This window comes from Mya arenaria, chromosome 14 (assembly GCF_026914265.1).
Source record: "Mya arenaria isolate MELC-2E11 chromosome 14, ASM2691426v1".
Classification (NCBI taxonomy): domain Eukaryota; kingdom Metazoa; phylum Mollusca; class Bivalvia; order Myida; family Myidae; genus Mya; species Mya arenaria.
In genome coordinates this window covers 52506604-52533211 of record NC_069135.1, presented here as the reverse complement: position 1 = coordinate 52533211, position 26608 = coordinate 52506604, and the positions used below count along the sequence as shown (strand labels likewise).

Sequence of the window (26608 nt, the reverse complement as noted above, 5' to 3'; positions counted from 1 at the left end):
CTACAGTAGTAACCCTATACAAACTGGGAATTAACCAACAATTTTAACCTAAATATTTCAGAAAAACTTTAAATAATTGCAGTCTATGACAAAAACAGATAAATTAGTCATTATTTGGACTTGGACAAAATTGCCCCGCCCCACCCCACCCCACCCAACCAACCCAACCCAACCCAACCCAAAATCATTGCATAATTATGTACTACAAATGTTTGCAGTAAAAAGGTGGACTAATGATTAGTGCTGGGGGGTATTGATTTCATAGGTAACCAGCAGCTGTTCGGACCACCCAATAATGATTATCATGTCTTCATACATATACACACAAGTTTCAATAAACATCATGATATGGTTTTAAACATTTGCATTATTTATCAACTTCCGTCAATAGCTTTCTGTACTAAAGAAGACATGTTAACCCAATCAATACACTGTTTATAAAACAAAGTCTCTCAAATTAAAGTCAAATATACACTAATGTTCTGATTTATTTGAACATGACAGAACTTCTGCAATGCAGTTATGTTTTAAGTTCTACTTTATCCAAAGGAAACCGTCAAGAAGCATATAAATAGATACCATTTATGGAATTTACAAAAGTTTTCTATTTTAAGATTTTGGGATTCCAAAAGAAACAGTCTTACAAATAGCATGTTTATGGCCAGCTTGAATAATGTTGATAACAAAGTATGGTTATAGCATTTTTCTGATAAAATGGTCTATAAATCAACTGGTTTTAATCTTTTTTATCAATGTTACATAATGTTTTAACCTTTTAGGCAAAACCATATAAGAAAAAGGCATTCATTTTTACAAATAAAACCAAATTTCATTTACCAATTTTTTTTATTTAACTATAAATGAATATAAACTGCAATATTGTACAATTATTGACAAGTGAACCATTTAATATAATCTGATATTCACCAAGGCGCAGCCAAGGTCAATATGAATGACTTCCTGCCATAAAAAAAAGACTTCCTGCTAGTGAATATAAAAATTATCAAATCATATTCAATAGCCCAGTTTAAAGTCAACAAGTATTATATTGCATTACAATTCATTTTAAAGATGCAAACACTGAACAGCCTTGTGTTTTACCTCTTTATTTAAAATATGTTAAATGCTAATTATTATCTTAATATCATTACATGGTTCTATAATTCACCTTATACCATTCATATACTAAATCTAATCAATAAGCATTAATGAAGAGAAAACTTAAGATAAACCGAATATGATATCAACTTTGCTTCATCGTTGGCTGTCTGAACCGATCAAAGACTATCTGTTCATAGGTCATATAATAAGACATCATAAGTCCACCAATTTACTATTAAAATCATTATTTTTTTTAATCATTTTTTTTTGGAGATGGGGGGGGGGGCATTTCTATCAAGACTCCTAGGAGCAAGTTAAAATCTTAACAGAAGAAATGCAGTATTTGCACTGTGAAAAATATCTCACTGATACGAAACTGCTCTTAGTTTTCTTCATGTAATTGTCCCCCCCCCCACAAAAAAAATGGAGCAAGACAAAATTAAATGATTTTGCAAGAAAAAAAGGTGGAAAAATGATAAGTGCAGTATTTTATAGGTAACAAACTTGATTCAAGGTGACCCCTTTGTGAGGCCTGAACCAACAACCTTTTGGGTGAGAGGCCGACACTTTATATATATATGAATTAACTTAAGGTCATGATTTATGTTTGAAAAACAGAGAAGAAAAGCATATGACAAAATTTGAGTAAAGAGTATTCTCCATATTTTGATGACAAAAGGTGGACTAATGAGTAGTGGTGGGGGGTATAGATTTCATAGGTAACCAGCAGCTGTTCGGACCACACAATAATGCTAATCATACCTTCATACATATACACACATGTTTCAATAAACATCATAGTTTGGTTCTAAACATTTGCATAATTTATCAACTTCCTTCAGTAGCTGTCTGTGCTAAAGTAGAAATGTTAACCCAATCAATACACTGTTTAAAAAACAAAGTTCCTCAAATTAAAGTCAAATATACACTTATGTGATGATTAATTTGAATATGACAGAACTTCTACAATGCAGTTATGTTTTAAGTTCTACTTTATCCAAAGGAAACCATCAAGTAGCATATAAATAGATACCATTTATGGAATTTACATAGGTATTTTATTTTAAGATTTTGGGATTCCATCAGATAAATGTACTACAAATTGTACTTTTATGGCCAGCTTGAATAACGTTGATAACAAAATATGATTATAGCATTTTTTCTGATAAATTGGTCTATAAATCAACTGGTTTTAATCTTTTTTATCAATGTTACATAATGTTTTAACCTTTTAGGCAAAACCATATAAGAAAAAGGCATTCATTTTTACAAATAAAACCAAATTTCATTTACCATTTCTTTTATTTAACTATAAATGAATATAAACTGCAATATTGTACAATTATTGACAAGTGAACCATTTAATATAATCTGATATTCACCAAGGCGCAGCCAAGGTCAGTATGACTTACTGCCATAAAAAAAGACTTCCTGCTATATAAATATTATCAAATCATATTCAATAGCCCAGTTTAAAGTCAACAAGTGTTATATTGCATTACAATTCATTTTAAAGATGCAAACACTGAACAGCCTTGTGTTTTACCTCGTTTATCTAAAATATGTTAAATGCTAATTATTATCTTAATATCATTACACCAGGTTCTATAATTCACCTTAAATCATTCATATACTAAATCTAATTAATAAGCATTAATGAAGAGAAAACTTAAGATAAACCGAATATGATATCAACTTTGCTTCGTCGTCGTTGGCTGTCTGAACCGAATAAAGACTATCTGTTCATAGGTCATAAGTCCACCAATTTACTATTAAAATCATTAATTTTTTTTAATCATTTTTTCTTTTGGAGATGGGGGGCATTTCTATCAAGACTCCTAGGAGCAAGTTAAAATCTTAACAGAAGAAATGCAGTATTTGCACTGGGAAAAATATCTCACCAATAAGAAACTGCTCTTAGTTTTCTTCATGTAATTGTCCCCCCCCCCAAAAAAAAAAAATGGAGCAAGATAAAATTTAATGATTTTGCAAGAAAAAAAGGTGGAAAAACGATAAGTGCAGTATTTTATAGGTAACAAACTTGATTCAAGGTGACCCCTTTGTGAGGCCAGAACCAACAACCTTTTGGGTGAGAGGCCGACACTTTATATATATATGAATTAACTTAAGGTCATGATTTATGTTTGAAAAACAGAGAAGAAAAGCATATGACAAAATTTGAGTAAAGAGTATTCTCCATATTTTGATGACAAAAGGTGGACTAATGAGTAGTGCTGGGGGGTATAGATTTCATAGGTAACCAGCAGCTGTTCGGACCACACAATAATGCTAATCATACCTTCATAAATATACACAAATGTTTCAATAAACATCATAGTTTGGTTCTAAACATTTGCATTATTTATCAACTTCCGTCAATAGCTGTCTGTGCTAAAGAAGACATGTTAAGCCAATCAATACACTGTTTATAAAACAAAGTCCCTCAAATAAAAGTCAAATATACACTAATGTGATGATTAATTTGAATATGACAGAACTTCTACAATGGAGTTATGTTTTAAGTTCTGTTTTATCCATATAAAACCATCAAGAAGCATATAAATAGATACCATTTATGGAATTTACAAAAACGTTCTATTTTAAGATTTTGGGATTCCATAAGAAAAATGTACTACAAATTGTACTTTTATGGCCAGCTTTATTAACATTATGAGCGAAGTATGATTATAGCATTTTTTCTGATAAATTGGTCTATAAATCAACTGGTTTTAATCTTTTTTATCAATGTTACATAATGTTTTAACCTTTTAGGCAAAACCATATAAGAAAAAGGCATTCATTTTTACAAATAATACCAAATTTCATTTACCAATTTTTTTATTTAACTATAACTGAATATAAACTGCAATATTGTACAATTATTGACAAGTGAACAATTTCATATAATCTGATATTAATTCACCAAGGCGCAGCCAAGGTTAATATGACTTCCTGCCATAAAAAAAAGACTTCCTGCTAGTGAATATAAAAATCATCAAATCATATTCAATAGCCCAGTTTAAAGTCAACAAGTGTTATATTGCATTACAATTCATTTTAAAGATGCAAACACTGAACAGCCTTGTGTTTTACCTCTTTATTTAAAATATGTTAAATGCTAATTATTATCTTAATACCATTACATGGTTCTATAATTCACCTTAAATCATCCATATACTAAATCTAATCAATAAGCATTAATGAAGAGAAAACTTAAGATAAACCGAATATGATATCAACTTTGCTTCATCGTTGGCTGTCTGAACCGATCAAAGACTATCTGTTCATAGGTCATATAATAAGACATCATAAGTCCACCAATTTACTATTAAAATCATTATTGTTTTTAATCATTTTTTTTTTTGGAGATGGGGGGGGGGGGATTTCTATCAAGACTCCTAAGAGCAAGTTAAAATCTTAACAGAAGAAATGCAGTATTTGCTCTGTGAAAAATATCTCACTGATACGAAACTGCTCTTAGTTTTCTTCATGTAATTGTCCCCCCCCCCCCACAAAAAAATGGAGCAAGACAAAATTAAATGATTTTGCAAGAAAAAAAGTGGAAAAATGATAAGTGCAGTATTTTATAGGTAGCAAACTTGATTCAAGGTGACCCCTTTGTGAGGCCTGAACCAACAACCTTTTGCCTGAACCAACAACCTTTTGGGTGAGAGGCCAACACTTTATATATATATGGATTAACTTAAGGTCATGATTTATGTTTGAAAAACAGAGAAGAAAAGCATATGACAAAATTTGAGTAGAGAGGAGTATTCTCCATATTTTGATGACAAAAGGTGGACTAATGAGTAGTGCTGGGGGGTATTGAAATAGGTAACCAGCAGCTGTTCGGACCACACAATAATGCTAATCATACCTTCATACATATACACACATGTTTCAATAAACATCATAGTTTGGTTCTAAACATTTGCATTATCTATAAATTTCCGACAATAGCTGTCTGTGCTAAAGAAGACATGTTAACCCAATCAATACACTGTTTATAAAACAAAGTTCCTCAAATTAAAGTCAAATATACACTAATGTGATGATTAATTTGAATATGACAGAAATTCTGCAATGCAGTTATGTTTTAAGTTCTACTTTATCCAAAGGAAACCATCAAGAAGCATATAAATAGATACCATTTATGGAATTTACAAAAGTTTTCTATTTTAAGATTTTGGGATTTCAAAAGAAACAGTCTTACAAATAGCATGTTTATGGCCAGCTTGAATAATGTTGATAACAAATTATGGTTATAGCATTTTTCTGATAAATTGGTCTATAAATCAACTAGTTATAATCATTTTTATCAATATTACATAATGTTTTAGCCTTTTAGGCAAAACCATATAAGAAAAAGGCATTCATTTTTACAAATAATACCAAATTTCAATTACCAATTTTTTTATTTAACTATAAATAATATAAACTGCAATATTGTACAATTATTGACAAGTGAACCATTTAATTTAATCTGATATTCACCTAGGCGCAGCCAAGGTCAATATGAATGACTTCCTGCCATAAAAAAAAGACTTCCTGCTAGTGAATATAAAAATTATCAAATCATATTCAATAGCCCAGTTTAAAGTCAACAAGTGTTAAATTGCATTACAATTCATTTTAAAGATGCAAACACTGAACAGCCTTGTGTTTTACCTCATATATTTAAAATATGTTAAATGCTAATTATTATCTTAATATCATTACATGGTTCTATAATTCACCTTCAATCATTCATATGCAAAATCTAATCAATAAGTATTAATTTAGAGAAAACTTAAGATAAACCGAATATGATATCAACTTTGCTTCGTCGTTGGCTGTCTGAACCGATCAAAGACTATCTGTTCATAGGTCATATAATAAGACATCAAAAAGTCCACCAATTTACTATTAAAATCATTATTTTTTTTAATCATTTTTTTTGGGGGGGATAGGGGGGGGGGGGGGCATTTCTATCAAGACTCCTAGGAGCAAGTTAAAATCTTAACAGAAGAAATGCAGTATTTGCACTGTGAAAAATATCTCACTGATACGAAACTGCTCTTAGTTTTCTTCATGTGATTGTCCCCCCCCCCCCACAAAAAAATGGAGCAAGACAAAATTAAATGATTTTGCAAGAAAAAAAGGTGAATAAATGATAAGTGCAGTATTTTATAGGTAACAAACTTGATTCAACGTGACCCCTTTGTGAGGCCTGAACCAACAACCTTTTGGGTGAGAGGCCGACACTTTATATATATATGAATTAACTTAAGGTCATGATTTATGTTTGAAAAACAGAGAAGAAAAGCATATGACAAAATTTGAGTAAAGAGTATTCTCCATATTTTGATGACAAAAGGTGGACTAATGAATAGTGCTGGGGGGTATAGATTTCATAGGTAACCAGCAGCTGTTCGGACCACACAATAATGCTAATCATATCTTCATACATATACACACATATTTCAATAAACATCGTAGTTTGGTTCTAAACATTTGCATTATCTATAAATTTCCGACAATAGCTGTCTGTGCTAAAGAAGACATGTTAACCCAATCAATACACTGTTTATAAAACAAAGTCCCTCAAATTAAAGTCAAATATACACTAATGTGATGATTAATTTGAATATGACCGAACTTCTACAATGCAGTTATGTTTTAAGTTCTGTTTTATCCATATACAACCATCAAGAAGCATATAAATAGATACCATTTATGGAATTTACAAAAGTGTTCTATTTTAAGATTTTGGGATTCCGTAAGAAAAATGTACTATACAAATTGTACTTTTATGTCCAGCTTTATTAACATTATGAACGAAGTATGATTATAGCATTTTTTTCTGATAAATTAGGCCATAAATCAACTGGTTTTAATCATTTTAATCAATATTACATAATTTTTTAACCTTCTGGCAAAACCATATTAGAAAAGGCATTCATTTTTACAAATAAAACCAAATTTCATTTATCATTTCTTTTATTTAACTATAAATGAATATAAACTGCAATATTGTACAGTTCTTGACAAGTGAGCCATTTAATAGAATTAGTTATTCCCTAGCTAGATGCAGCAAAGGTCAATATGACTTCCTGCTAGTGAATATATCAAATCATATTCAATAGCCCAGCTAGTATTCAACAAGTGTTATATTGCATTACATTTTTTTTAAAGATGCAAACTTCTAACGGCCTTGTGTTTTATCTCATTTATTTAAAATATGTTGAATGCTAATTATTATCTTATATCATTACATGCATCTATAATTCACTATAAATCATCCATATAATTAATCTAACCAATCAGAATATAAAGAGAAAAGTAAGAACAAAACTGAATATGATATGTCCATGGCTGGGGTGGGGGGGGATTTCTATAAAGACTTCTAGGAGCAATTGAATACCTAGGAGATTTTTAACAGAAGAAATGCAGTATCTGCACTGTGAGAAATGTCTCATTGGTATTAAACTCCAAGTTTTCTCCATGTAATTGTCTGCCCCCCCCCTCCCACACCCCAAAAAATAATATAAAAAGAAGTAAGTTTAAACTAAATAATTAAATGATTTCGCAAGTAAGAAGGTGGACTAATGATTAGTGATGGGTGTACAGTATTTCATAGGTAACAAACTTGATTCAAGGTGACCCCTTTGTGAGGCTTGAACTCACAACCTTTTAGGTGAGAGGCCAACTGACTTTATATTATTATATATATCACTAAACCACTCTCATCCTCACAAGTATTGCGACCCTTACCAGGTCAAATTTAGGAATTAACCAAAGGTCATGATTTATGTTTGAAAAACTGAAAAGAAAAGCATATGACAAAATTTGAGAAAAGAGTATTCTCCATATTTTGATAACAAAAAGGTGGACTAATGAATAGTGCTGGGGGGTATTGAAATAGGTAACCAGCAGCTGTTCGGACCACCCATTAATGATTATCATGTCTTCATACATATACACACAAGTTTCAATAAACATCATGATATGGTTTTAAACATTTGCATAATTTATCAACTTCCGTCAATAGCTGTCAGTGCTAAAGTAGAAATGTTAACCCAATCAATACACTGTTTAAAAAACAAAGTCCCTCAAATTAAAGTCAAATATACACTTATGTGATGATTAATTTGAATATGACAGAACTTCTACAATGCAGTTATGTTTTAATTTCTTTTTCAATATAATCAAGGGAAAACATAAAAGTTTATCTATAAATAGATAGATATTGGATTTAGTAAAGTACAAAATTGTGGGATTCCAAGCTAAATCTGACATATATATTGCGTATTGCAATATAACACAATAATGATTTGCCTGATGCTCTTCCTGTTTACCATTTTCTTAATTTTGAGTGAAGGTTTTTAATATCATGACAGAGCAATTGTTCTCAAGTTGGATAAACTTGTTTATTTTTGCTTAATGTAAGATAGTTGTACAATGATATAAATCACTAAAGTCTTTTTCAAAAGGGAAAACCAGCAAACAGTAAAACTGTAGTATAAAATGGGTTAAATATTTGGTTTGGTCAATGTAAACCAAAATGTTTATTGCCAAAAAAATTCTAATAGTAATTATAAAATATAATATCATTTAAAAGTGCACATCAGACTAAATATATTTTATCCAAGTTTAAATTAAACTGGCAGCAGTACAGCTCATGCCCTGATTTGTCCAGTTTTTTTTTACTTAACAGACTAAAGTAGGTTATTTCATTTAGCAAAATTCCTTACTTTATCCTTTTTTTTTTTAAATGAAAACTTATTTTTCGTGATCATCAGACAAATAACTTCAATAAACAGTGAAAATTTCCAAAATTGTCACTATTTCAAAAACTTTAGAAGAACAAAAATAGGAAGCTTAGCCTAATTGTGTGGTAATACTCGTAGATTTAAGAAGTTTCCAGAAATCGACCCCTGGGTTCAGTACAGAATAACTTTAGGTGTTTGAGGCTAAATTTTGTGCATATGTTATCTGCTTGCAGGAATACAAAACAAAACAGTAAGCTAAAATGAGCAACGCTGTTAGCTTTAACTGAACTCCGGGCAACAGCCATGTTAAAAAGGCTAACAGAACATTAATGCTGGTCGAGGTTCAAACCAACAACCTGAGAAACGTATATCACTAAACCACTCTCACAGTAACCCTAACCATAACCCGCTCAAATTTAAAAATCATCAAAAGCTTATGATTTATGTTTCAAAAAAACAAAACAGAAAAAAGCCAGTGACAATTGTTTTGATAAAAAGTACTTCAATATGTTGACAAGTATTTTAACCTTAATCCCATAACTTAAGGAATTTACCACAGCATATGATTTAAAAAAGCAGTAAAAAAAGAGCCTACGCCACTTTTTTTAATAAAAAGTATTTTCCATATTTTGCAGACAAAAGAGTGGACTAATGAGTAGTGCTGGGGGGTATTGAAATAGGTAACCAGCAGCTGTTCGGACCACCCAATAATGATTATCATGACTTTATACATATACACACAAGTTTCAATAAACATCATAGTTTGGTTCTAAACATTTGCATTATCTATAAATTTCCGTCAATGTGCTAAAGTGCTTTCAGTGCTAAAGTAGAAATGTTAACCCAATCAATACACTGTTTATAAAACAAAGTCCCTCAAATTAAAGTCAAATATACACTAATGTGATGATTAATTTGAATATGACAGAACTTCTACAATGCAGTTATGTTTTAAGTTCTATTTCATGATATTAATGGGAAAAACAAAAAGTAGAATATAAATAGATTTATATAAATAGATCAATATTGGATTTTACAATAGTACAAAAAATTGTGGGATTCCAAACAATGTTATGATTTTATAGTGGGAAAAGCAGTTAACCATTTTTTTGCATTGGCATTTGGGATTAATTCCTGCAAATTTAACTCATTAAATGGAATAAATCTTCTCCCCTCTTTCACTTCAAATTTCTTAAAAGTCAGCAAAAGATTTTAATATGGCTACAGGGGAATTGTTCTCTAGGGTTATTTACGGTTGTAAGCTGATATGAATTGCTCTAGTCTGGTTTATGGATTGAAAGCGAGTGATCTACAGCCCTAGATTCAGCAAATGCTAACCATTGTGACCCCCCCCCCCCACACACACACACCCACCCCCTTGCAGTATATGCCCTGCGATGTAACAGGGAAACAAATCAAATAGTTAGCTTATCTGACCAACTGTTAAGTCACTATTCAATTGTAACCACGGCCCTACCAGGTCAGGGGGTATACCGTGGATAGCCGGGGAAATGGGCCGTGTCTTTACCTTCCAGGTGGCCCCACAGTGCCGGGTGAATGCAGTGGTATTTTCTCTTTGCGCATAATAGAGCGGGGAATGTGCCTTACCTAGGGTCCCTGGGATGTGGGGGCATTTGGCAGGTATTTAACCATAAGTTAGTCTCCACAGGTTGGGGATTTGACCTCGGGTTGGCTGGACCGAAAGTCAAAGTCCCCACTATTGCCCGTACCTGGGGGGCCGTGGTTACAATTGACTGTTGCATTAACTAAACTCAGGGCAGGGGTAATTTTAAAGAGGCTATGACAACTGGTGATGCTGGATTCAGCATCCAGCAATGTAAGACACCTTAAATATATCACTAGACTACTCCCACTGTATCAAGGATTTTAAACCTAACCCCATCAGCTTAAGGAATTGATCAAAGCATATGATTAATGCTTAAGAACAAAAAAGAAAAAGAAAAGGGTACATCAATTCTTTTAATAAAAAGAACTCCATATTTTGAAAAAACAAAAAGGTGGACTAATGAATAGTGCTGGGGGGTATTATCATAGGTAACCAGCAGCTGTTCGGACCACCCAACTATGATTATTATATTTTCGTACATATATACAGCAGTTGCGATGAATGTCGTAGACTGCTTTCGAACATTTGCATACCCTAAACCAAAAAGTTAGTCACTATTTTTCGGTAATGTTAAGGAAAAGTTAATCAATCAAAACCATGTATATAAGATAAATTTCATGAAATTCTAGTAAAATAATCACTGATGTGGTGATTTAATCAAATATCACTGAAATTCTACAATGCATTTATGTTTTAAGTTCTATTTTATAATATTGATGGGAAAACGTAAATGAGTATTTAATAGATACTTGTTGGATTTCCGAAAGTTTTCTATTTTGGTACAAGTTCTTGGGATTCCAAATGGTTTTCAATATCACGATTTTACTACAATTAGTATTCATGGCAAGCATCGATTTCCACTGATGAATGAAGGATATGATTATAGCATTTTTTTGATAAATTGTTCTATAGATCAAATGGTTATAATTCTTTTAATCAATATTATCTAATGTTTAAGTCCTTTAAGCATTATGTTTGATAAGGCATTTATTTTTAAAAATAATATCAAAAGTTCATACCATCACTATAATTGATGAAAATAACAACCCATATATAAACTCTAATAAAATATAGATCCACTGTTTTACTGGCCAAATCTATAATTAATTAATTAATTAGTTAATTAATCAATTAATCAATCAATTAATTAATTATATTATTAATTAATAATAGCCAGCCAGCCAGCCAGCCAGTCAGTCCATCCATGCATTTATTTGTTTATTTATTTTTATTATTTTTTTTGGGAGGGAGGGGGGGGGGGGGCATTTCCATCAAGTCACTTCTCTGACAGAGCAATATTAATACCAGGAGATTTTAAACAGTAGTACTGCAGTAATTGCACTGTTATTAATGACACCTAGGTAGGATACTGGTCCTAGAAATCTTAAAGAAAAGAGCCCACACCCAGCACCTCACCCCTGCCCCACCCCTCCACACAAACTTCAATCAAAATAATAATTGAAAAAGAAAATGATTTTGCACGCAAAAAGGTGGACTAATGAATAGTGCTGGGTGGTATTGAAATAGGTAACCAGCAGCTGTTCGGACCACCCAACTATGATTATTATATTTTCATACATATACACCCAAGTTGCAACGAACATCATAGACTGCTTTCGAACATTTGCATACCCGATAAACTAAAAAGTTAGTCACTATTTTTCAGTAATGTTAAGGAAAAGTTAACCAATCAAAACATTGTTTATATGATAAATTTCATGAAATTATAGTCAAATAATCACTGATGTGCTGATCTAATTAAACATCAATTAAATTCTACAATGCATTTATGTTTTAAGTTCTATTTAATAATATTCAAGGGAAAAACATCAGGTAATATATAAATAGATATGTATTGGATTTCACAACTGTGTTCTATTTTAATAGTACAAATATTGTGGGATTCCATAAGATAAAAATATTGGTAGTCACGAAATGATTTTACGACAACCTGTTTTCATTGCTGCCCTGGACTGGTATTCAATATTGTTCTTCATTGGATCTAAGAACGATATAGCTAATCTGATTACTTGTTATTAATAACTGACCAATAGAATGAAAAAAGTCAATGATGTATGCCCATAAGATTGACTTAAGTTGAATATTGAAAACCACCCTGCCAAGACCAACACTGATGAATTTGAATCAATATTTGTATTTTTAACACAATTTATTCTACAAAAGAGAGATTTGCATCCTACAATAGTATAAATGTTTAATATATTTATAAAAAATACGATTACTAAAAAACTTTTTAAGCATTTTCCTCTGAACATTTTAGATGTGTGTAGGTTTTTTTTTTTACATCCTAGCCCCTTTATTTCCATTGTCGTTCACCAGTGTGATGATGCTTATATGCATAAATTTATCATGATCGAACCTCTGATGAATGAGAATGCTTTATTCCATACATGCCATATTTCTGGAGATCATTTCCGGGGATTTAGACATTTTTGTTAAATATTTCAGGGGATTTTGACATTTTTGTTTAAAATTTCAGGGGATTTTAACATTTTTGTTCAAAATTTTAGGGGATTTAGACATTTTTGTGCAACTTTCAGGGGATTTGACATTGTTGTTAAGAAATTCAGGGAATTTTGATGCTTTTATTAAAATTTTCAGGGGAATTTGACATTCTTGTTCAAAATTCCAGGGGATTTTGACATTAGACCAGGAGATATTGATTAATGACCATAGAATCTTTTATACCTTTTTCTTCGTCCAGAAGTATTTTATTTAGACTTCTATTTAAATCACTTCATTTTTTATGAGACAAACAGTGATGAGTATATGTCATATGCAATTATTTTACACTAGCATTAAAAAAATATTTCTTAGAAGAAATATATTAGACAAATCAATGGCCTTAACTGCCTCTAAAGTCATTAAAAAAAGGTTTCTCTCAATTGAGAGTTGTGGTGTGGTGTGGTATATTAACAACCAGCTTTATTTGTAAAAATGAGAGGGGGAGGGTGCCAAAGAGAGATGGAGGGACAGAGAAGGGGGTAGGGATGTTGAGGGGGGGGGGGGGCAAAAAGGTGGACAAATGGTGAGAGCTGGGGGTATGTGTGACATAGGTAACCAGCACTCTTCGGACCACCGATAGTATGAACGACATCTTGATATATATATGCTGTTCTTCATTGTTTTTGCAAACCTTGGAACCTTATATTTGCATATCGATAAACAGGAAACCTTACAGGACACTTGTTTTCTTCATTGTGACAATCAAAAAAGACAAATTGTAATAAAACTCTGCCAGCTTAGAAGCAAATTCTCCATGAAGTCATTTTCTGAATAAGAATCTATGTTGTGATTCATAGCAATAATGCTACAAAAAAATCTTGGTAAAAAGTTGCCGATACTTCATACGAAGACATATTTGAATACTTAAAGTGATAAAAATAGCAACTGGCTGGAAAATCCACAGTCTGTTCTGGGATTCCAATGAATGTTGATTTTATAATGCTCTGTTCAGTCATTTTCTCTAAGAAATAAGATTTAATAGTGAAAAGTAGTATAAACTTACATTTGATGTTTTGATATTTGATATTTTGTTTTGACTTTAGAACATGTACTATTAAGTTAATTTGGTATTTACTTCACTTTATTTGTTAATATGTTTTATTTTACAACTCTTATGCTTATAACCAAGCCATGAGTTTTAATAAACCTTGAAACCTAAACCTTAAGTATGAATTTATTCCCTTAAAAAATGAGTATTATAAGTATAAAATAAATGAAATTCTAAGAGGGGCTACAATACTTACATTTGAAATACTCATTTTTAAAGGCTAGGTACAATTTACCAACCAAAGGAAAGGTGATACTATTTATTTATTAATTTAGTGACAAAATGTCAACAATCATGCCCCAAAATAAACTAAACAAAGTCAATTTGCATACTCATTAGTTTGTCTGATAATCAATCCATGCAAATTTTACTGAAATATGTCCATATGATATTGAATTCTAAATATAGCACTTGAATGGGTTAACCTAGCTTATACTAAAAATACAATGATACAATACTGGGAATCCATATATTGCATGTCTGAATAACTTATCTGGCCTTGTACTTTATTATAAAACCTTAATGCACTTTGTAATCTCAGTATGATGAACAATGCAGATGCTCAAAAAGTACATATATATATATATATATATATATATATATATATCAACAGAGCAACACAGAGTGAACCAATGCTTGTATGTTGTTGTTTTTCAGTCAAAAAAGGGGCGTAACTCTACAACTATTAAAGCCGGAGTTGTGGGCTTTACTTAACTGGTGCCAATTGTCGACATCAAAATTTGTACCATTAGTTGTATTTAAATATCTTTTTAACGTTTGTTTTAATTAAAAGCGAAGTAGCTACGGAGTTCTACAAAGCTGTCTAAATTTATTCCATGTCTATGTTTACAACAAAGAATACAAAACATATTTAAGATTATAAATTAACTTTAGATTTTTATATTTGCCAGAAAAAAACACAGTCTGGGCTACCAACGAAGAAACATTATAACACATTTACAGTTGGAAGATTGTTGCATATCTGAAGTTAATTCTACAACAAATATTGTTATATGAACTGTACCGTGCAGGCTAAATTTGTCTGACATGATGGAGAGGGTAGCAATGCCAATAAAAGAAACTGGACAATGTTTCAAGACACCTCATTTTGAGTTTTGATACAAAGCTGAAAAAATCCAGTATACACTATACATGCCTGTAAAATTTAAAAATAACTTTGGCTCAATAAGTTTATAAAAATAATGATAATAATAATAATAATAACAATAATAATAATAATAATAATAATCATCATCATGATCATCATAATAGTCAAAATAATAATAATTACTAAATAATAATTATAATTAAAAAATGATAATTTTAATAATAATAATAATAATATTAATTATAAAAATAATAATAATAACAATATTAATAAAATAATAATAATAATAATAATAATAAAAATAATAATCAATAATAACAATAAAAATAATAATTAATAAATAAAACACCAAAACAGATGGTCGAATGGTGAGGACTGGGGGGCATAGTCGTTCTTAGATAACCAGTGTCTCTCCGGACCATCCAATAGTGTGTATCCCGTCCCTCATATATATAGTCTGAACTCGCCAGTTTTGTTTAAGCATGGTATTTGGGAAATGAATAAACCTAGCAGTCACTCATTTTACATTTGCTAATGGTTTTTCGTAGTTTTAGTTTTAAGAAATACATGAAAAATATATCATCATATAGGATAATATTGGCATATCTTTTCATATTCAAGAGGTTGGAAAAGCAGAACATTATTTAATTAAGTACACACAAAAACAACACCTACAGTTGAAATAAGTGGTTTATATTCAGCCAAGCATCGCTAAAAATCCACGCAACATAAGTATTCATGTCAGACAATATTGTATCTGGGATTCCATATATTGGCCATAATTTTTTTTCAAATCTAGGTCTTAGCCATAAAAAGCTAATACATGTAACTTCAATACAATATAAACAATGCATTATCAGACCAAAAACTCTACTGGAATTAAATAAAAAAAAAAGATTGCATTAAGTAAAAAAATAAAATAAAAAAATATAGATTTTTCTTTTCATTCCAAGTGACTTCTGCACAGTTTCCCTGAAAAAACCTTCATACACTTATTTCCAAATCATTACAGGATTATAACCAACAAGGCCGGAGATTGAAAGTTATTAACACATTTGAATAATAATAATAATAATAATAATAATAATAATAATAATAATAAAACTTATGATTAATGAATAAACACCAAAACAGATGGTCGAATGGTGAGGACTGGGGGGCATAGTCGTTCTTAGATAACCAGTGTCTCTCCGGACCATCCAATAGTGAATATCCCGTCCCTCATATATATAGTCTGAACTCGCCAGTTTTGTTGAAGCATGGTAATGGGGAAATGAATAAACCTAGCAGTCACTCATTTTTCATTTGCTAATGGTTTTTCGTAGTTTTACTATAAGTTATAGCATGAAAAATATATCATTATATAGGATAATTTTGGTGTATTTTTAATATTCTAGAGGCAGAAAAAGCTGAACTTTTTTTAATTCACTACACACAAAAAACAACATCAACAGTTGAAATAAGCAGTTTACAATCAGCCAAGCATCGCTAAATATCCACGCAATGTCAGACAATATTATATCTGTGGGTTTCCATATTCGTCTGTACAATTTTTTCAAATATAAGTCTCAGCCATTTAAATCTTATGTATGCAACTTGAACACAATGTTAACAATTTGTTATAGAATGATCTACTGGAAGTAGATGAAAACCGGTTGGAATTTCATCCATCTTCATAAAAACAACAATAATTTAGGAAAATATACAAAAACTGAAATGCATCCAAGTGACTTCTGAAAGGATTTTAAAAGGTTAATAAAAAATGAAATTGTTATAGAGTTATAACTGACAAGCCGGGAGCTTGCAGGAATCACTGCTTTTGCTCGTTTTATATTTAATATAGTCATAAATAAACAAAATAAACAAATTGGAGCTACAATCAAAAATTATTTACTCCGATAACATGACGCACTTAAAAATAATAATAACAAAATAAACACTTCAGAATAATAATAACAAATATAATTATTAAAAAAAAATAGAGTAGTTATAATAATAATAATAATAATAATAATAATAATAATAATAATAATGATAACATTAAAAATAATAATAAAAGAATAAAAAAAAATCAATATAGAGATTTAAAGCAATAGATTATTATATTAAAAACTTTCAAATTAACAAAATCAAAACAGATGGTCGAATGGTGAGAACTGGGGGGCATTGTCTTTCATAGATAACCAGTTCTCTCCGGACCATCCAATAGTGAGTATCCAGTCATTCATATATATACCGTGAACTGGCCAGCCTTCTTTTTCCTTGGCATTTTGAAAATGAATAAATCAAGCAGTCGCACAAGTTACATAAACTGACAGTTTGTGTTTGACTAACTGTAAATTGAGAAATAAAAATTACATCAAAATTAAAAATAATTTTTGCTGATTTTTTAACTAAATGAACTTGAAACAACCTTGCTTCTGAGAATTAAGAGACAAGAAAAACTTATGGGTAGAAAATATTCGAAAAAGATTGTATCAAACGAAGTCGCAATAAATATCGACATTGCATGTATATTCAGTAGGGCAATTTTGCTGGATTTCCATTCAACATAGAGGTATTAAAGGCCCACAACATGCTGGGATTTTTATGTATTCAAATCTGAAAATTTCTACAAAAAAATCAAGGTATTAAGTTTAGACATGAACTTAATTTAATAAATTATAAATATAATGATAAAATAATGATAAAAGAGGCAAATAAGAAAATAAAATAGAAAGTTAAAACTCCAGCCGTGAGTAGGATTTAAACCTAGGTACTGATTTCATCACACCACTGTACACAGTAACTTTCAGAGTGTTGTTTGTAAGAAAAATAATAGCAGTTAAAAATTGAATCAAAAGCAATCAACATTTAAATGTTTATTGTTGTTGTTGGTAAAACTGTTGTGGGTAGTCAGAAGACAAAAAAAAATAATATATTTTTCATTTCAGCACTTTTTGCTATTACTAGTATTAGGTAGTTAGACAATGAGAAGGATTCAAGAGCTGTTATTATTTTTCTATTCCTTAATATAAATGCCAAAGCAGCAATGCCCCTTTAAGCAAGAACAGCTGACAAAAATAGGAAAACTGTGGGAAACCCAAGACAGGCATTGGGTTTTTCCACCTATATGCTATCTTTATCCATATAAATTTGTATTTATTTTATTTTACTGTCATTGGATATGGAGATACCAAAGTGAATAGACTGATAAATGTAATGATATCTTTATTAACACAGATAGTTTAACACACTTAAACTAGAATGACCAATGTCAAAATTTTAACTTTATTTTTTAATAATTTAATTTATAATTAGTTCTCTATAAATGCATTCTAAAACTGTTTAAAAGTTGTCAGGATTTTTTTTTTAAATATGAACAGATATGAAGAAAAAATGTAATAATAATTTAAAGTGCTATTGAAGAATGTTTATCTCCGCGCAAAAAATTGGGATAGTCATGTGACAGGAATCTATTTTTACCACATGCTATAAACTAGCTGAGCGCAGGGTGTTATGGTAATCTTTGCTATGGATATAATTCTCAATTCTCTATGGATATATTTCTCAATTCACTATGGATATAATTCTCACTTCAAGTACTTTTGCTTAAGAAAATTATCTGAAAATCGAAAATGAACACGGTCAGTGATTCTAACTGCTATCAGACATATAGAGGATAATCATTTTTTATTCAGTGTAAGATCATAATATATTTCACCAAGTGAGCACCAAAAGATATATCTCACGAGTGGCCTAGCACTGAAACTTTTTTCTTTTTATTATATGACTAAAATTGGAGTCAAAAGTCATTTAATTACACTCTTTTAGGAAAACATGCCTGGCAATATGTATGCGCTTGTTACATCATTTTAGTAATGACATCATTGAAATTGTTTTTCAGCCCTGTGCGCAATGACATTTGATTCTGAACTGAGAGCGGGATAAAATTTCAAAACAGTGAAAAATACTAATTTTATTTTTTCATCATATTACATATTTTACAACTGAATTTAACATTTTGCAACCATAAACAGGCCATTTACTTTTCAAGCCATAATGAATTCAAATATTTTTTAGTTTAACACAAAGTAATCTTACCCCTCGCAGGATCAGAGATGACGCATATGTTCAATATTAAAGTGTTCCTATCGAAATCTCCCTATTTCTATTACCCAATATGCTATCTATAGTACAACATACCTTACCTTTCTCAAGAGCCGTGATGGAGATCATGAAGTGCATAGTTATGTTCAATGTTTAAGCTGCACTCTCAGATTGACAGTTTTGGACATATTTTTGTAGTTTTTGTCTCAGAATCAGCTGATTTTAGCACCAATGCCTTCAATTCAGTCAAAAAGTTAACTCACAACAGAACAGATCTTAATGGTTTGGGGTAACTGTCGAAAAATTCCATTTTTCTTAAAGCCTTTGTAACACTTTTAGCCATAAGATATCAATTTTCCAACATGAATATGATAAAACTGTGATCAGATCTTTTGTCAGCAATCTTTTATTACTGGTTTCCAGACACTTATGCAAACATTGGCTCATTCCAAGATTTTTTTTTTAAGAAAGTTGTCAAACTGGTCAATCTGTGAGAGTGCAACTTTAAGTGTTCCTATTGGAAGTCCCTGTATGCCTATTACTGGCACTGAATACTAAGCTATTTTTAATTCAAGGTAACCCTTACCCCTCTCCAGATCTGAGATGATGCATGTGCTCCATGTGAAAGTGTTCCCATCGGAAGTCGCCTGTGTAGAGAACCGTTCCTTCATCCCCCTCCAACAAAAACCTGCAATACGATGATTCTTTTGAGGTAAGTAGGAGAGAAAATTAACAATGCTCATGTAATATTTCAATTTAGGCCACAAGTTAAGCAATCGTTTGTCAAATTTGCCAAACTTAAAAATATATATATATATATAAAAATTGCGCCAGCACATATTTATTGGAAGCGCAGAATTTATTTTGTTTACATCCAAATTTTCCTTATTTTGTGATATACTTTTACTTAGAATTTAAATCTGCAAACTCGTATTGGCATTTTTATTGGAGGTTTTTCAATGCCAAACAGTTTTTGCGAGCAAACTTTAGAATAGCTGTCCTCGTGTCCGGACATTATCCTGTCGGATGTGGTCACGTAACCGCAAAATAGCAAAAAAGTACTCTCCTTCAAAGACATAGCTGGGGCCATATTGAATATTGTTCTTATCCTTACCCATAGACAAGTGATTTAAGTCCAATCAACACCCTTTTTTTTAAAGATCTAGTTTTTTGGTATGTTGACATTTATAACACATATACCTCACTATGTTTTTTCATAGTCTAGAAAAAATGATCAATGGTGACCAATCTAGGTTTAATTTATGACCATTCAATAAACCTAAAATCATTTGCACAATTGTCATAAAATAAATTATTGAGGGGCATTACTTGACAATTATTGACTTATGGGCCTTGCTAAACATATGCATATTGTCTTTGGCAACATGTATTCAAAGCTCCATTTGAATTTCATTAAACAGTTTTTATGTTACAGCAAGTAAGTGCATGACTCTGTCAGCAAAGCCTGTGACACCAAGACTGTAACAATACATGTACTTAAACTTAATTTCATAAAAAAAAACCGCATAAGCTAATATTTTGTTTCCACCAGGCCTAAAAGAAGTTTGTTCCTGGTTAAATGGGCAAACAGCAAGGGCGTAGCTAGGCCTTAAAAAAATATAGGCCCGATGGATCTATGTGAGTTTGGGGACTTTTATATGTGCATTACACACACTTAATTATATTTGCAATGATTACCATAAAATCAAGCAATAAACCCTGTACGCAGTTTCTATAAACACCAACCTTTAGTTGAAATAATACAAACTTTTGAGTTGTTCAAAGTGTCCGAGCAGCTATTAGTTTTATTGCATCTTTTGGTTATTTAAATTTTGTCATTTTTCAAAGAAGTTGTAGGCCCAGGCCTACAAGGACTATGTGTAGCCTGGGTTACCTGCCCTTTTGTTGTGCAGAGTATGCTGGGAACCAGATTAGGACTTTGTGTAGCTACGCCACTGAACAGGTATGGGTTGGTAGATAGATATTCTTTTATTAATATTAAAGGCATTTTAATAATTGTTAAAGGGCTTTTTTTGTTGTCAAATGGCTCAAAGAACATATATTCACCCTTTGGTGCTGAAAAAAATATAGTTGTGAAATAAGCAAATGCCATTTTTTTACTCAAAATTTTGGATACCAAATTTTTTGCTGCAAGAGATTTTCTGTTTCATTCAAAGCAGTTTTTTTTTAGTTGGTGAAAAATAAATACAGTTAGTTTGGTAACCAGAAACAAATCTATTTTTTGGCCTTATTATGCATAAACACTTACATGACACTGCCAGGGCAGTGGAAGGCTGGAAGTAGCGTGACTGTAATCGTTGTATTCTGAAAATTTAGTCCATACATTTGATTATACAAATGGAGTTTGACTTGCATCTGACAGACTCACAGTCAAGTCATAGGTCACTTACTTTATCGGTGGGCAATGGCAAAGTTGTTTTCGTACCAGACTTTGAATCAGAGGGTTTCGAGTTTGATCCCCACTTTAAGCTTTATCGATAAAAGGAACTGGTTATCACCAAGGAATGGTAAAATGGTTCTTTATCACATGTACATTGCACATTAAAAAAACAACTGTACAAATGAAAATTTGTTCCATTTTCAATATCCGAAAAAAAAGAGTACTTTTAAAGTACCTTTCCTCTATTTTCTCCAAAGTCTCATTATTACTTAACTTGAAAAGGATGTCTTTTAGATTACATTTAATGCATAATTAAAAGCAGAATCACAAGTTAAATGTCAAATTCAAGTTTTAAAATTACCTAGTTTACAATTATTGTAAAAAAAAACAAATAGTAGTCCTGAAAAAGACCTGTTTGTTGCTAACAAGTTCTATAGAGCTTAAAATAAATGTTAATCATCTCTCATTGCGACATGAAATAAATCTTACATAACTATGGGTTAAGTCCCAGTCACACAGACGTCCAGGACTGTCCCAGACTGAAATTTGGCCGATCCATGTTGGGTCCTGGCTTATCCAGGACAACCCTAGACAGTCCTGGATGGTCATGGTCGACACAACTCGGCAATTTTAAACTCTAAGAGGCAAAGCTACTTACATGTTCATATAAAGGATCTGGAATTTCTATCATTGTTGGGGTGTTGATGGGCAAACTTTTCTGAAAGATAAAAAATCACCTATTGTGTGTAGATGTTTTGATTGTACAATGAAAACTACAGGGATAAGCCTTTTTCAAACATGTTTGGGTAATTGGACAAATGGATTAAAGTGTTCAGTAAAATTTATCAGAAAATTGAAAGAAAAGTAAGTTATCATATGTGGGGATTTTGTCTGCCCCTGTAAAATTTGAGGGGGGATTTTGTCTGATGGGGATTTTGTCAGATGATTTTTTTTTTAATCTCCCGAAGAAAAAGAATCACAGATTATGTTTCTTATAATTAAGATTTTTGGAAAGCGAATAGTGAAATAAAAGTTTAAGAGTCTCAAACATTGATTGACTTACAATGTATGGCTTGAGATGTCTGTACTTCTGGCTGGCCAGCAGCAGAACCTGTGTCACCTCTGAGCAGTATAGGAATATGTCTTTACTGAAAACAAAATAACAAATGCAAAAACACCAATGATAACTGAAATTTTGGCCTATATTGGTAATCCTTTTTTGTAAATCGAGCAAAAATACTGTAGCAAAGGTATTTTTAAAGCAATCTCATGCTGTTAATATTCTTCAAAAGCAGGAGCTTCAAGAGGTTTTTACTTTTACTAAACTAGTTGAATGCCTATGACAAGGAAACAAAGGCTATGACAATACAGTGACTTTAATCTTATTTTGAAAACACAGATGAGCTACTCATACAGTTCTATGAGTATACCAAGAAAAGAACAATGGAATGGGAAGTCAATTGCTCCACTTACTTGGATTTTAATCGTTTAAACAATATTGGCCCACCAAGTCCCTTCGTATGATCTGAAAATACAAAACAAAAACAATTACATACTTGATAAAAAAAATTTCAATGATAGAGTCATTGTGAATACATGACCAAATAACAATACATGTAACACTAACAGTGCTTATGTTGTATCAAGACTTGTTCTTTTATATTCATTTGTATCATTACTTAATTATATGTACATCTGCTACAACATGTATAATAGCATTTTTACAACCAAATAGATATTTTTCTTTGTACCTTCATGTAGGTGTGAGAGAAAGTAGACCGTGGACTGGAGATTCCTGCCATCAAACCTGTCCAGTGACACCCGGTCATACTCCTTCATAAGGCCTCCAAAACAACTCATGGTTTCTGAAAGCAAAGATTTACCTGTTACTAACATCCTTGTAGAACAAGTTCAACAAAAACATACCAAGCGGAATGGTTACTTACATCAGTTTAAACGATCGGTTTTTCGATTTAAAAATATGAATACAAAAATCTCAGCAGATTCATCAATGTAAAAACAAACATTTCTTTCGGTAAACAGCTTCAGAATTGGCAATTTCAAGCCCATACAGATATTAAATGCACAGGGGCCAGAGTCATTGGATATCATCAAATAGAAAAATAAATCAAAGTGTAAGGATATATATATATATACATATATATATATATATATATATATATATATATATATATATATATATAAAGTCTCACTTCTAAGGTTTCTATGGTTTTATGAAAAAAAAGGGTTTTAAACCTTTGCTTTAATAGTAAATTTGAATGGCTGCTTAACAAGCTAATGTGTAATCAGTGTTACCTGATTTTGTCAGTGAAATTGCGGGCAGGGTTCGAATTTAACTTTGAGGAGCACTCGCAAAATTTTGCGAGTGCTTTTTGAGGCAACTCGCAAAATGAAAAATCAACTTGCAATTTTATTATAAATTTGCTTTATTTCCTTATAATATTGTCTAATTAAAGTAGATATAAGACATAATTAAATATTAAAAATTATTAATCTTGAGTGTTTGACATTTTCCACTTTGAGGGGGGGGGGGGGGGGGGCGGGTATATTTTCCCACGCCATCAGGGAATACTCATTCGGCGAGCACGCTACAGATTTTATTGACTTTAAGTATTAAAAACAATAACAATATAAATTTAAAATAAATAAAAGCAACAGTAAATGTAGTGTGGATACTTTGGACTTTAAAATATATCGAAGTCTATTCACTTTGACAGTTAGGCGGATATATTCAAAGGTTGATGGGGTTTACATATATTGCACAAACCCGCTAAATTTAGCCAATGATTGAGCTAGGTGATTACATCATTTGTATTCACTTTGTATTATGCACACCTCGGAGCATCCCGGAAAGATTCGAGTTAAAACTCGGCCTTTTCCGTATTTGTTCTATTTTTGAAAACTCACGCGTGACTCCGTACTGTCTTCTTTATACTGGTAGTGTAAACATGCCACTTATAGGCTGTTTGAACTTGACTACATAGCGGAGTTAAGTTCATGTTTATTCTACTTTCCTTTTTAAAATTGTATGGTCTAGAAAAAGCCACTCACAGAATTTTGTGAGCTTGAATAAAAGTCACTCGCAATTTGCAAATGTCACTTGCATTTTGCAATATGCGAGTCTAAATTCGAACCCTGGCAGGGTGAGTAAATTTTGTACAGGACAACTAGGAGTAGGCTTAAATTTGTTTATTTATTTGTACCCGATTTTCAAAAACCCTAAAAACTTTTCGAAGCCTGGAGCCTAGTTTAATCAACACCAAACACTCAAAATTTATTTGTGTAGTCTGTTACATTTATTCATATCGACTTCTGTCAGCAATTGCTATTTCAAACTATCTAGCAGGTGCGCATTATCTTGCTGCACGATATACTCAGCGCTGGGATCTGTCATTCTTGGCTAGAAAAACAACAAGTGAAATAAGGATGATTAGAGTCGCCAAAACAAAAATCATCAAATACTCGGAAGCAGCTAATTATATGGATGGCAAAATGTTAGTCTAAAATAATAGATGTGTTATACGGGATTCTTCCAATCCCTAACGTCCAAACGGGTTTGTGCAAAAAACGGGGTATTTTGAAAAATATTGAAATTGTATTAAGCTAAGTTAATTTTGGTTTTAAGGTTTATATTCATATTTTACCATGTAAGTGAGAAGTATTTTGCACAAAACAAGCATTTAATGCATTAAAACGCATTATTTACCTTTCCAATAAAACGAAAGTTGACTGACACAGACAACAATTATGCCAAGCGGAACAACTCGACCTAATCGTAATAACTCAGCCACCTCCGACAAGCTTCGAGATAGACCTCGTTAATACAAACGTAACAACTAGGCCATGGCCAAAATGTTCTGATTGTTTTAAAACTGTGCCCTGCAGCCTTGCAGGTGCCCTTTATGTATATATCGATATGTTTGGACAGCAAGAAATGAAAAAATCGCGTCAAACTCATAATTATTCGTAGGATATGACATTTTTATGTATGGAACTGATATAAAATAACGTAATCTGGTAATATTTCTTGTTTTTTTATGATATTTTTTAGATGCTAAATGCGTTAACCCGGAATCCCGATCAGAATAACTACCCACTTTTGATACTAAACAATTTGTAAGTGAACGATTTGCCATATCAAAAAGCGTAAAAAAAATCTGTAAATGTACAATTGTTTGGACTAACAAAATGTGTGCCAAGTTGCATATGAAAGTTTTAATATTTATACGTTTTTTGTTATATCAAAGGTAAAAACACTTCGACTTGCGCGGACGATGCTAAAGGCTATAACAAAATCTTTCTCGTCGAAAAACAGACGAGCAGTGTTGTATCAAATACAAACTAACAAGGGTGTTTATCCGAAAATGTTATATCCGAAATCTATTATGTCTGTGTATAGTCAATTTCCAGGAAAAATGTTAAAAAGATGCAATGTAAACATACTAAAATTAAAGATAAAACGTTCTTCATGTGTTTCTTTGTAACAAATATCTTACCATCTCTTCCTTTTTTGCGTAAAATGATGTTAATTTGTTACGTTTTCTTTTTTCATCATTTACACAGCAGAGCACACACAACAGTTTTCAAGTTGACGTAATTGATCTCGTTACCTGAAACTTCAACAGTTATTTCCCATGTCTGTTAATAATCAGAACAAGAAGCAAGATAAACGAATCTTTCGACACGGAAAGGGACGGAAAAAATATGGAACTGACCAGGAATGGGACATCATCTGATACGGAAAGGACCTAAACCGGAACACAGAAAGGAACGGAACAAAGAACAAGCTACTGTACTGTATGGGACAAAAAAATGCACAAGATATTTTAACAACAAATGGAACATAAGGCATACATTGGAATAATTAAAGTAAGTTTAAATGTAGTCTTGATGTTTTCCAATGATAACAGTGTTGTCGACACCCTTACACTTTGCA

General features: G+C 31.5%; 1 protein-coding gene across 1 annotated transcript in view; it reads right to left on the bottom strand.

The window, feature by feature from the left end:
- LOC128217353 (uncharacterized) overlaps positions 1-26304 on the bottom strand; it is a 45397-nt gene extending 19093 nt beyond the window's left edge. The window contains exons 1-7 of the mRNA XM_052924460.1: positions 26169-26304; positions 23403-23516; positions 23125-23176; positions 22715-22799; positions 22310-22369; positions 21520-21575; positions 19837-19938 (exon numbers count right to left, since the gene is read on the bottom strand). Coding sequence (XP_052780420.1) covers positions 19837-19938; positions 21520-21575; positions 22310-22369; positions 22715-22799; positions 23125-23176; positions 23403-23511 — 464 coding nt within the window. The 5' untranslated portion in view covers positions 23512-23516; positions 26169-26304. The remainder of the gene's footprint in view (positions 1-19836; positions 19939-21519; positions 21576-22309; positions 22370-22714; positions 22800-23124; positions 23177-23402; positions 23517-26168) is intronic.
- Between the last annotated feature and the right edge of the window lie 304 nt (positions 26305-26608).